At 37.0% G+C, this 13,167-nt stretch overlaps 1 protein-coding gene across 4 annotated transcripts in view; it reads left to right on the top strand.

The window, feature by feature from the left end:
- LOC147167011 (arf-GAP with coiled-coil, ANK repeat and PH domain-containing protein 3-like) overlaps positions 1-12,004 on the top strand; it is a 58,936-nt gene extending 46,932 nt beyond the window's left edge. Inside the window, exons 15-27 of one of the 4 annotated variants that reach the window (XM_086086455.1) lie at positions 90-201; positions 304-536; positions 1,450-1,519; positions 1,660-1,754; positions 1,855-2,075; positions 2,161-2,253; positions 3,412-3,504; positions 3,689-3,912; positions 3,995-4,104; positions 4,213-4,323; positions 5,675-5,736; positions 9,479-9,525; positions 11,417-12,004. In XM_086086455.1, coding sequence (XP_085942581.1) covers positions 90-201; positions 304-536; positions 1,450-1,519; positions 1,660-1,754; positions 1,855-2,075; positions 2,161-2,253; positions 3,412-3,504; positions 3,689-3,912; positions 3,995-4,104; positions 4,213-4,323; positions 5,675-5,736; positions 9,479-9,525; positions 11,417-11,485 — 1,540 coding nt within the window. In that variant the 3' untranslated portion in view covers positions 11,486-12,004. Of the gene's footprint in view, positions 1-89; positions 202-303; positions 537-1,449; positions 1,520-1,659; positions 1,755-1,854; positions 2,076-2,160; positions 2,255-3,403; positions 3,505-3,688; positions 3,913-3,994; positions 4,105-4,212; positions 4,324-5,674; positions 5,737-9,478; positions 9,526-11,416 lie in introns of all 4 variants that reach the window. The other 3 variants (XM_086086453.1, XM_086086456.1, XM_086086454.1) reach the window with 3 other exon arrangements.
- The last annotated feature ends 1,163 nt before the right edge of the window (positions 12,005-13,167 follow it).

Below are 13,167 nucleotides of genomic sequence, written 5' to 3'. Positions count from 1 at the left end.
ACTGTCAAATAAAAAGTAAAATTCAGTTATATTGCAGTTGTTGTTTTTTACAGTGTGGTATGTGAAAAGTTATTTCCATCATCTTGTAGGAGCTGCATGCTACAGGCTGAGTCAGAGAAACTGAGGCAGGCGTGGATCCAAGCGGTGCAAGCAAGCATCGCCTCAGCCTATAAAGACATCGCTGACAACTATTACATTGAAGTATGAACACGAGCACCGCCGTGTAATTAACTATGAGCGACACTCATTACACTGATGCCTGTTTGAGCTGTAATTATCTTTTTGTATTCACTGTCTCTATAGCGTCTGGATCGCACAGCCTCGCCCTCCACTAGCAGCATCGACTCAGCCAGCGAGCCCAGAGACAGGGGGGAGAGGGCGGATAAGGGGGTTCGGGGAGGGGGTGAAGGCCTCCTCCAGAGGGTGCAGAACCTGCCGGGAAATGAATTGTGTTGCGACTGCGGCCAGAGCGCTCCATGCTGGGCATCCATCAATCTCGGAGTGCTGCTGTGCATCGAGTGCTCGGGGATCCACAGGTTCACTTCCTTACTCTTCTGTCCAGATGAAAAAAAATTGGAACACTGATAAATGCAATATTTAAATAAATAAATAAATAATCGGTGAATATGCAAATCTGCGGGTGGCGAACTGCGAATATGCAAGGTCAACTGTAGTTTTAAGTTGTAATATCACCAATCACCACTAGTTAGCAGACTTGTCTTAGTTGCGCTTACAATGGGTCGAATACTCCGCTGTATACCACAACGTGAGCAGGCCTAATATTTTTTGTACATATTTGGAATGATATATAGCGCAAACATAGTACCTAACATAGCGTGTGTGTGGTTAGAGTTATGGTCCCATGTGGGAGCCCAATAGCATTGATGAACAAGTGTGGCCCCCTCCAGCATTTAAGTTGCCCATTCCTGCAACCATTAACACTCACAATTACATCTACGGCCAATTTAGAGTTCTCAGTGAACCTAACATGCATGTTTTGGGGATGTGGGAGTAAATTCGGAGAAAACATAGTAATAATAATAATAATAATAATAATAATAATAATAATAATAATAGGCCCATGAATAGTGAAAATCAATGCTATTAAAATGCATTGGGAATTTTGTTTACTTTTTTCTTTTTCTTTTTTGTAAACCCCCCAAAAATCTTCCAAAAATGCTGATAAACCTGCCATTATGCGTTTTCCGCAAAACACACAGAAATTAAATAAAACCAAATAACACAAAAAAAAAGGAAAAGTTCTTCAGAAGAACAGAAGCTGTTACTGCACAAAAGTGTAAACCAACTCTTTAGTTTCTTCAATTTTCAATACCTGAACGTGCAATTGCAAGATGTTCTGAGATCAAGATAAATGTGTTATGGCACCTTCTACAAATAAATGACAAAAAAGTCTCATTAAGTCAAGTGTCCATTTTTTTTCTCTTTCAGGAGTCTCGGCGTCCATTGCTCCAAAGTGCGATCACTGACTCTTGACTCCTGGGAGCCAGAACTACTCAAGGTAAACCACTTTTTGTTTGTGGTATTCTTACAAATATTTATGGAGATAAAAGGGAACAAACCAGGGATTAAGAATATTGAAGACTAGTAGAGATTTTAGTACCCATTCTTTAATGCCACCTGTCTCGCTCTGGTGTTCAGCTGATGTGTGAATTGGGCAACACCGTGATCAATCAAATTTATGAGGGAGGCTGCGAAGTGCTCGGAGTGAAAAAGCCCAGACCGTCAAGTACAAGGTCAGTATTTGAGCCCTGCGCTCGCCAAGCTTTCATTTACTCTGTCATATGAAAGTGTTTAAAAAAATAAAAGTCAACTGTTATGTTTTTATTGCTCCAGACAGGAGAAAGAAGCTTGGATCAAGTCTAAATACGTGGAGAAACGCTTCCTAAAGAAGATGAGTGGGAGCGAGGCGTTGGCGGAAGGTGAAAGGAAGTCTCGACCGTGGGTCGTCAAGAAGTGCCAGCGACACAACAGCTCAGTTCGGGCGCCAAACAAAGCCCGCAGGAAATACCATCGCTACGAGCCTGGCAGTGCCTCGCCTGCCAATCTCTCCGCAGGTCAGTGGGGCAGCAAGCCTTGTGGCTGTTTTGTGACAATTCAGAGCCAACCTGAATCTTTCTGACTCCTGTCAACTTTTGGCAGCTGCTGCAGCCAAGTTTCGCCGGGATTCTCTGTTCTGTCCAGATGAACTGGATTCACTCTTCTCATACTTTGACACAGGCTCGGGTCCTCGCAGTAAGTCCAATTCGAAGCACTCTTGTGCCAATTTGCCGGCGGAAATAAAAGTAGGGGTGGGAAAACTTTGGTGTAAATGGACACATTTTATTTTCAAAATGGACAGATGGTGTTATGTTATGAGGTTTTAAATATAAAATATGTTGTTTATTTCATTGATACAAAAATGTGTTATGTGTTGGATTTATAATTAATTATTTAAAAAAAGAAGCCATATTTAATTTAAAAGAAGTCAATTTTGTATGTTTTTATTTTACTAATGTTTTTTTAATGTTATTTTAAATAAAGAAATTAACCAATAATGAGATAAAGGAATTTAAAAGGTATGTTTTAATGAACAAATTTTAGGGAAAAAATTAAAAAATTAATGCAACAAACATATCAAAATTTAGTGGTCCACACCAAAATAATGTGGCAATAATACAAAATGTGTTCTATTTGATTTATAGTTAATTATATATATTTTTTTTAAAGCCAAATTTAATTAAATGAAGTTAAATTACGTATGTTTTTATTTTACTAATATTTTTTTTCACGTTATTATTTTAAATAAAGAAATTAACCAACTGTATAATGAGATAAATTAATTTAATAGGTATATTTTAATTTAAAAAATGCAAAATTAATGCAACAACCATCAAACCAGCAAAGTTTTAGTGGTCCACACCAAAATAATGTGGCAATAATACAAAAATGTGTTCAATTGGATTTATAATTATTTTTATTTTATTTTTAAAAGGAAGCCATATTTAATTTAAAATAAGGTAATTAATGTATGTTGTTATATCCTAATATTTTTAATGTTATTATTTTAAATAAAGAAATTAACCTTAATGAGATAAACTATTTAAAAAAGTTTAGGGGGAAAAATTGCGAAATTAATTAAACATAGCAAAGTTTTGTGGTCCCCACCAAAAGAATGTGGCCATCTTGAAATTCACCCCTGTGATGTGCCCCTAGAGTATGTAAATGTATGAGCACAACTGTATGTAATGCTCGGTAGGACATTAAAGAATAGGGTGGGCTATATGTGGCAAACTGTGCCCACCCCTGATTTGAAGTAATGCAGGGGAAGTCCAACTGATGGCGCTACGCGCACGAGAAACACCTTACGTAATAATTAACGTGTCCGTGGCTTGGCGTGATTTGGCCCCGCAGGCCTGAGCAGCGACAGCGGCCTTGGAGGGAGCACTGACGGCAGTACCGACATACTGGTCTTTGGTTCCGTGGTGGACAGCGTCACAGAAGAAGGTACGTTGAGGATTTGTGGTAGATTTGACATATCAGTTGTTTGGACTTGTTAACAACATTTATTGGCATTTACAAACAATTATGCGGGAATTGCAGTCACTATTACAAGTGAGCAAATGCATCTGCGTTGCTTCTTGCAAGTTGATGAACGAGCGTATCTTCTGTTGCTGCTCTTGTCCAGCAGAAGAGGAATCCGAGGAGTCGTCCAGTGGTGAGGTGGAAATTGAACAGGAAGTCCCGTCAGACCCCGAGGATCCCAGGGAGCTCCACCCCGGCGCTCTGCTCCACCGCTCGTCCCGTCTCCACAATTTGCCCCTCATGGCCGAGGCGCTGGCTCACGGCGCCGACGTTCACGGTCCGAGTGAGGAAGAGGATGGAAAAACGCCGCTCATACAGGCTGTGATGGGGGTGAGAAGAACTTTGTTTTGCAAGGGGAGGCTGACTATGACAGAAATCGATTTGACACTTTTCTAATCTTCTTCTCCATCAGGGCTCTCTGATAGCTTGTGAGTTCCTGCTTCAGAATGGAGCTGATGTCAACCAGAGGGACATGAGAGGGAGAGGCCCGTTGCATCACGCCACCTACCTGGGACACACCGGGTATGATATCATTCATACGACCGATTTCCTTCCTGGGAGGAAGCAATACTCCTACTTCATGTGCATCAAGTGCATCATGTGGGACTAAATGTGTGTTGTTCTATACAGCCAGGTGTGTCTGTTCCTGAAGAGAGGGGCATCGCAGACAGAGGTGGACGAGCAGGGCTACGACCCGCTCAGCATCGCGGTGCAGGCTGCCAACGCAGACATCGTCACCCTGTAAGTTTGGCCAGGGGGGAGCAAAGTGTGGGTCGGTTCGCTCTGGTTTTTAATGCAGTTTGCTGATTTGTGCACATACTCAGATCCTGGAATATTTGTTGCATTCATTCAGCAGGTTTTCCTAAAATTTGTTAGTTAAAATGTATGTATTCATTTCTGTTTCTTTATTATCAGTTTAGTTCATTAGATGAATTGTTCACTGACGTATAGTAAATTTTGGGGGGGAAATAAAAATATTTTAAAAAATAAATAAAATTAATTTACATTTATTCATAAATTATTATTTTACTATTAAAATATAATATTTTATCAAATACAAATATTTTGTAAAATAAAAGTAATTAGTTATTTAATTGAATTGAATTAATTATATATAAAAAGTACTGATTATTTAGGTTTCAGATATTTTATGAAAATAATTCAAATTTTTATTTTAATAAATAATTGATAAATTTACAATTACATATAATGTCAATAATAAAATTGAGCGTGAATTATTTCATTATTAAAATAAACTATTTTAAGTATAATAGAAAATAATAGGAAAATAAACACTTATTTTACTCATTTTTGGTTAATTGATTAATTTTAATTACATATAATATCAATAATAAAATTCAAAATGAGCGTGAATTATTTCATTATTTCGTACAACAGTTTCACTCAACAGTTTATGTTATAAACACAATAGGCTACTGTCAATTCATTAGGTACACCTGCAAAAGCTTATTAACATATTAGTAAAAAATAATTACTTTTATTTTATTAAGTTGTTAATTAATGACAATTATTTATAAATTCATAAATTGTGAATAATAGTTGTTGTTTTTTAATCATAATTGATTACGCTATTAGGAAAATTTAACTGAAAATTTGGTAACTTTATTATTATTATTATTATTATTATTATTATTATTATTTTTACATAAATGGCAATACATTCATTTGGTACAGCTGTATAATAGAATGAAATCCATTGCAGGAGCGATGGAAATCTTTAAAATGACAATAATGTTCTTTTTTTTATTGACACAATCACAGATGTATTAATTCAGTGTGTCTGTTATTGTAGATTCAAGATTAGCAAAATATTAATTGAAATATTGGTATGATGCATTGCGGTTCTCCACCAATAGGGATTTTTGATACTTTTTTTTTCTCCCCCAGACCAATACCAGTATTCACTCTCTGGGTACTCTGATACAAAGAGCTGATACCTCTCATACAAAAAAATTAATAAAAAGATCAAACTGCCACAGCATAGCGCCAACTATTGCTGAGGAGGACTTATGACAAGAAAAATGAAGCGAAAGCCCCTTCCTCATCTCATTTGTCCTATCTGTCCTTTCAGCCTGCGTTTGGCGCGGATGAACGAGGAGATGCGAGAGTCAGAAGCCCCCCTGGGACAACCAGGTCAATACCCCAGCACCAACCCCACTGAGCAGCAGTACAGGAAATGCATCCAAGAGTTCATCTGCCTCACCATAGAGGAGTTCTAGCCGTAGAGTCCTCCTGTAGACACTGATGTCAGCTAGATTAAGGCTTATGGGCAACGCAAACCCCCTCATGGACCTTTTCTAACTCTTACTGACTAAACTCTGATTTTTCTGCTACGATTCTGCTCACCATTCCACACTCGCCACATCACATCAAGTCAAACGACATCTGCTTGTTGGTGTTCCGCTAACATCCTCTCACCTGTCGCTACATTAACCCGGACCAAACCATCTCTCCTCAGCCTGAGGTGTAAATAGTCTCATTTAGAAGTGCTTCGCAGTTATGATGAGAGATGTGGCTTGAGGCGGACAACATTCACAAAATGACAATGCGTGTAAAGCGGAGGTCAGGGAGGGATGTAAAAGTAAAACTGTGATTTAAAAAAATAAATTTAAAAAAAAAAGACTGTGCGGGGCTTTCAGAGGGAGAAAGCCTGGTCTGCTTTGCAGTGAGTTGAACAATATGATATTATATTATTTCTGTCAAAGAAAAGAAACACACTCATTAAAATGAAGTATGGACTTGATATATTTATGTTAACCAGTCACTCGTAAATTTATTTTGTTAGTTAAGTCCCAAAATATGCTGTTGACGAACGTATTTTTTGTGTGTTTAGCTGACAAAATACGACGACCCTTTGGTTGGGGACGCGCCGTCTCTTCTTTTTGCTGTCCATTTGGCACCCGGGCCTTCGACCCAAATTGTTGCACATATTAATATTATCACATTTTTCAATTATAGAAACGGTCAAAAACGGAATATAATGGCACGTCCGCCATCTGGAGCAGCTCGAAATCAATATTTATCAAATATGACAAAAACATAAAACGAAACGAATAAAAAATAAATAATAATCATGTGTGCAGGATGCTACAGATTGATTTTGCTAGTTGAACTTGGCTTACTCTGCCCAACCAATCAGAGGGCAGTAAAATGTGTGGTGCTTTTGAAAGCTGATTGGTTAAGTAACAGTCCTGTTGCTACTATAGTTTAACTCATTTACTGCCATTGACGGTTATAAACGTCAAAAAATCATTTTAACTATTTCTTTTAGTTTAACATTTTTTTTTCTACTTTTGTTAACAAGAGTATGAAAACCTATATATTTTTTATTGTACATTTAGAACAGATATAAAATGTGTTATTAATTGTGAGTTAACTATTGAAGTCGATTAATTACGATTAAAAAATGTAATCTAATTTTTAACAATCATCTAGTCAGCCGATTACAATTTTTTATTGTAATTAATCGCATGACTTCACTAGTCTATTTTATATCTGTTCTAAATGTACTATAAAAAAGGTTTTCATAATCATCTTGTTAACAAAAGTGGGAGAAAAATGTTAAACTAATAGAAATAGTTCAAATGAATTTTTGACGTTTATAGCCGTCAATGGCAGTGAATGAGTTAATTAGCTGGTGGTTGTCAATGTAATAAAAACGTAAAATAAATACATAAAAAAGAAGACGTAATGGCAGAAGCCTTATTAAACAATAATGCCTCCTATTAGCAGCTGTGAGGACAGGAAAAACTGTCGCCAGCGTTAAATGATATAATTGCCTATATATGCCACAAGATGGCGGCAAAGCACTTTTTATGTTAGACAAAGCCGAATAAAGCTCCTCCCTATACTTCAATATAGTTCCTTGGTGCCCAAAATAGCGCCAAAGCACTATTTTTCAATTTGACATGGCTTTGGCCTAGGGAATCAGTGAAATAACTGTCGTAGTTTTTGTTTGCCTTATTACTTGCAAAAAAAATAAAAAAATAGTTACTGAGAGATGGTTGACAAGAATAGTCAGTGCTTCATTTTTTGGAGTGTTGATACTGTGCACTTTCCCCACCTTCAGTATTATAACTTTATTCTGTATTAGTTTATTTTCAGGTACTCTTTTCTTTGTGTGTGTCTGTTTCTTCCTGTCTGTGTATTTTATTTGTCTTCCCAGAGGAGCCGTGCAATGCATTTCCTGATGCAGTTTATTCTATTCTGTTATTGATTGTCATTTGAGTCTTAATAAGTGTTTTTGACGGTATCTGGACAATAGCAGTGGTGGAACCCCTTTTCTTCACCTTTTGGAATGTGGAAAGGCCTTACGTTACGTTTCAATACAATAATTAGCATTCAGCACTGAAAGAGATTTTCTGCATTTATGGAAAGACATTTTTTCCGTTTCGTTTCGTTGGTTGCCGGCGACGAGGAAGTGATGAGACATAAAACTCGGTGAGCTCTTAGTTGGAAGTGTGCAAGCAGATAAAAGATTAACACTTCCATTGAAAACCGTGAACTGATTAAAGTTGACATCATGGCTATATAACAACACCTGCATTTACTGTACTTGTAAATACTCCTCCGTGTTACAATATCTGTATCGGTGAGATTATGGAGCACATTTTTCTGACATGTTTACACACTTTGTAGGCTCCAATGCCTATTAGCTGACAGTGTTCTGTGCATGCTTTGCGGGCGAGTCAACGCGATTGGCGCTCCTAGCATGCTCTGATATTTTTCTACCGTTTTGATCACATTGTGCAGTGCAGTTCTGTGGAATAAGCATGTACCAAGATGACCTCTGATGTCACAGTCCAAATCCTCTCCACAAGCAGTAATTCCATATTTTTGTGCTTTTAGTTTCCTCTGCCAAAGACTTTTGAAGGGAAAGCGTCTGACCTTGTATTATAGCACAGTTTGTTTGTTTTCTTCAAATTGATCCAGAGTAGATGCAGCTTAGTCTTACTATGCTTTGTGAAGTGACAAAGTGGTAGAAACGGTGTTGCTGTGCTCACGTGATCCAAAACAGAACTGAGATTCTCACATGGCAGTAGTGACAGACTGCAAAAGTAGTGCAAGTCTAGGTGGGCGCCACCGTCGCCCTTGAGCAAGTGTTCAATGTTGTGTCCATTGTGTGTGTGTGTGTTGACATAGGAGTGGTAAAAGAAAAAGAAAAAAAGGTGCCGTAAATAGTACACTCGTGTTATTTGAACTCCATGCCTGCCTCTCAGCGATCTGTTTCATGTTTGTTTTTATTCTCTTTCAAAAACCAACCATCAGTTGGGAAACTATTATTCCATGTCTTTAGATACACCGAGGCCAACAACATAAAAAAAAAATGAATACAATAAAACTGAGAAACTCTTCATCAACTAACAAGGCTTGTACTTGCTTTCATTTCTGTTGCCCTCTTGCATTCTCTCAGCATTGTAGCAAGATTTATAATCGCTCCAAAGTGATCACGTGATCAATATTTGATGTCAAGTCATTTGCTCTATGTTGGGAGAGTGACATTTTTTGAAAAGCTGCTCTAGCATTTCCTAGAAACACTGGGCTTATTCAAAGCATTAAAGCAGGCTCATAAAAGTGAGCCGTACTTTTTGAAATGCTGCTTTTGAAAATTTAAATTCAACATTAATGCTCAGTATCAGGTTGGTTCGGGGGTTTTAGGCCTGCAGCAGTACCGCGCGCCTTGAATAATTCAGTGTCTTCACTTGTAAAACATTCATGTGACCTCACAAGCCGTTTATTTTATTTATTTTTTTACACCAACGATGAAATTTTTACTCACTTGCCAGGACCGTTTTAAAGCTTCGTTTTATATTCAAGGGAAGACAGCGTGGGACGATAGACACTAACTGACATGTCATTGCTTCTCTCACCGCAGGGGTTGTCAAAGGCAGCAGGAAGTTTAAATCCTTACCACGGGATAGAGTGAGTGAAGCATCCTGGGCCGTCTCTTTCATACTGTAGAGGGACACTTTGGTTCTTTCTTGCTCTGATCAGGGTGTGTTTTGGAGGGGCCTTTGGCTTTGCTCTTTGCAAACTATCTGCATCATGTATTAATTGTGGGAATGCTGAAAAGCATGATTTTTATTATTTTTTTCCCCATTGGATATCATTAGTTCCACCTTTCCATCTAAATGAATGGAGGGTACTTTCAGATAACACTTGCTTCAAAAATTCACGCCTCCCGGGTTCAAGTGTTCTTTTTTTATTCATTTATATTTCAACTAGAATTCATACTTTGTCATGTTCACATAATTTATCTTTCAATTTACTTCATAAGCATTCAGCTATTAGCATTCAGCTATTAGCATTCAGCTATTAGCATTCAGCTATTAGCATTCAGCTTTCAGCATTCCCACGCAATTTCTGCAGAAATTTGCACTTCGTCTAGTATTAATAACTAATATTGGGTGTCTTTATATTAGCCCAAGACAATGATTGGTACACTTCCACACTCTAATGAGATCCAATGTAAGAGTTACATTTTTAATGATGATGTAGCTAATTTGTACAGCACAACACAGTTTAAGGTGCCTTATGAGAAAACAAATTAAATAATCTATGGCAATAATAAAGAAAAGTAAATGAAAATATATTTTAATACAATTTGAAAGTGACCAGGCAAACGATTATAAGATACAATATGTATACTAAACAAAAATGCATTTAGATTTATAGCCGTCAGAGAGAAATTAATCTGATTCAGAATCAGAGCAATGTCGGTAAGTGATTCCCAACCACGGTGCCACAGCACATTAGTTGGCTGTGAAATGGATCCAACTTCATTTAGTTGGTCTGAAAAATGATTTATTTACTACAAGTAATATATCTTGAGTTTCACAGGGTTTCTGCAGGTATCAGAAAATCTAATTAAATGCCATTTGAGTGCAACTTAAAACTATTTCATGCCTACACATCATACTGCATATACATATACGTACACACGCACACACATGCTGTACATAACTATGTGCACAATGTTTATATATTAGGACTGTCAGTTAATTAAAAATTTTTATCATAATTAATCACATTATTTTCAACTCACAATTAATCAAACTGTTCTGTTCTAAATGTACAGTAAAATGTAGGTTTTAAATGTTTCATACTCTTGTTAATTCACATAAAAATGGACAAATATGGTTACCAAATACAAACTTTCAGTTCATTGATTTAGTAATTGTATTTAAGTTAAAAAGATATACAAAACAATTGAAAGGCGTATGAAACATTGAGTCGTAGATTTGTGTTGAGACCACTAGCTGGCATTAGCGTTTCATGTTGGACAGGACCAGTACATTTTTCTTTTCAAATTCAGATACATTTTATTTGTATTTGAATTTGTAATGCCTCTGGACATTGTAATTAATGCTTTCTAATGCCATTTAAGGTCTTACTTTTAGCCAAATGTAATGCTTGAACTGCAGAATCCCTGTTACGGGCAGAGCAATTAATTGTTCCTACACTAGACGGCAGAAGGTCAATAAAGCTGATAGACATGTTGCCATTCATGCACCAGAATATATTTTTGTGACATTTTTGTTTAGTGCAGTGCCATGAGATTGTGTTACTGTAAAATATGTGCCTTGGCTCACTAAAGGTTGGGAAACACTCATGTCGGTAACGAACAGGATGCTCCCCACTCTCTTCCTATGTATTTTCTTCTCCTCTGCTCCGTGTGGTAGCGCTGCCGTATATTTTCTCTTCAAAACAAATCCCATGCGGTTGGGCTTTTGGTGTGTCATGGAGCAATCGTAACATTTCTATCCACTTTGGGTGGGCGCATCACAACTGTAATGATGGAAATGCTTTTCAGGTGACATCTCCCGTGGGGAAGTCTTTCGTGAATTTTCTCTCCTCGCGTCTCTCCAGCCCGAGAAGCTGAGGAGGAGAAGTCTCCAGTTCAGCCGCTGCGAGAAACCTTAAGTGAACCTTTCACCGCCTCATCATCATCTTACTGTTTGGAAGCCAATGCTTATTTCAGCTGAATGGAGATCAAAACTTGACTTTTGTACATTGATGATAAGTATCCAAAATGGATGACGCGATGCATTTTTGGTGGATATGATATCAGAATGATCGTCAAAACTGTTTTCAGAACATTTAATTGTGTTAAAATACCATATTTCCTCAAATAGTAGTCTCTAAAAGAATAGAAGCCCAATTTTAACATATAACAGTATTAACTCATTCACTGCCATTGACGGTTATAGACGTCAAATATTCATTTTAACTATTTCTATTAGTTAAAAAAAAATCCACTTTTGTTAACAAGAGTATGAAAACCTATAAAAAAATTGTATTGTACATTTAGAACAGATATAAAATTTGTGATTAATCGTGAGTTAACTCATGAAGTCATGCAATTAATTACGATAGAAAATTTCAATCGCTTGACGCTCCTAATTTTTAAATAATCTTTTCATTTTTTTATCGCGTTAGGCGATTACATTTTTTAATTGTAATTAATCGCATGACTTCAATAGTTAACTCACGATTAATCATACATTTTATATCTGTTCTAAATGTACAATATTTTTTCTAGGTTTTCATACTCTTGTTAACAAAAGTGGAAAAAAATGTTAAACTAATAGAAATAGTTCAAATGATTTTTTTACGTCAATGGCAGTGAATGAGTTAAGGGGCATTATTTGAGGAAATTACATGAGTATTGCAGCTTTAGTATTCAAATGTCGGCCAAACTTTTCCAAGGAAGTCAAATATTTGTTGCTGTAATAAATAAAGCCTTCAATAAAGCACCACACCCTCAAGACTTTTATCTGGGTTTCCTGGTAATGTTTGGCCTCCAAATGGCTGGCACTCCCATTATTGATACACAAAATGTCACGTGACTCCAGCACCCACTTGAACTGCTGCCACACAACTGTTGACAAATATTTCAGCCAGCGACAGAGCATTGATATTTAACATGGCTTGTTGAAACGAAGCCATCCAAGCATTTTTCACCTCCTACCTAATTTTCACATTGCCCTATTTCTCGGCATTTGTCAAGCTTGTCAGCAATGAGCAATAAGACGCATGGGCTCAGCCAACCAACTCTAGCTGAAGCAAATATAAAGGGTTGGTGATACCATTTTATGTTTTGTATAATTTTGTAAATTGCATATATAATAATAAATGTTATGAAAGAGAATGGTTCAGTATTAAAGGATTCTTGTGTCAAGTCTCTTTTACTCTCTACGATACTGTTTACATAGTAAGCAACAAGCTACTACCTTTCAGCCCTTTGATCTCTATCATCCCTTTAAACCAGGAAACGTCATACTCCCGCCCCTCTCTTAAAGGTACAGGTCCATGGTGATGCATCAGAATCTTAATCTTACTTCTATAACCATGTTAAGAAGCACTCGGAAAGTATGCAAACTCTAGCACAGAAAGGCTGGACACCAATGCTAAGAGATAAGCACTAACATTAAAATAGCAAATAAAACATTACTTTGCTAGGCAAACATGCCAATGCAATGTGCATTTTTCGATACTGTACTGTAACACGACCGTAACAGATGGTGGCGCTAAAGAGCTTCCCGAGCATTTCTACATACGCCT

Source organism: Leptonotus elevatus, chromosome 10, assembly GCF_054856555.1.
Source record: "Leptonotus elevatus isolate MCC_2025b chromosome 10, RoL_Lele_1.0, whole genome shotgun sequence".
NCBI lineage: Eukaryota > Metazoa > Chordata > Actinopteri > Syngnathiformes > Syngnathidae > Leptonotus > Leptonotus elevatus.
This window is presented reverse-complemented; position numbering and strand designations above follow the sequence as displayed.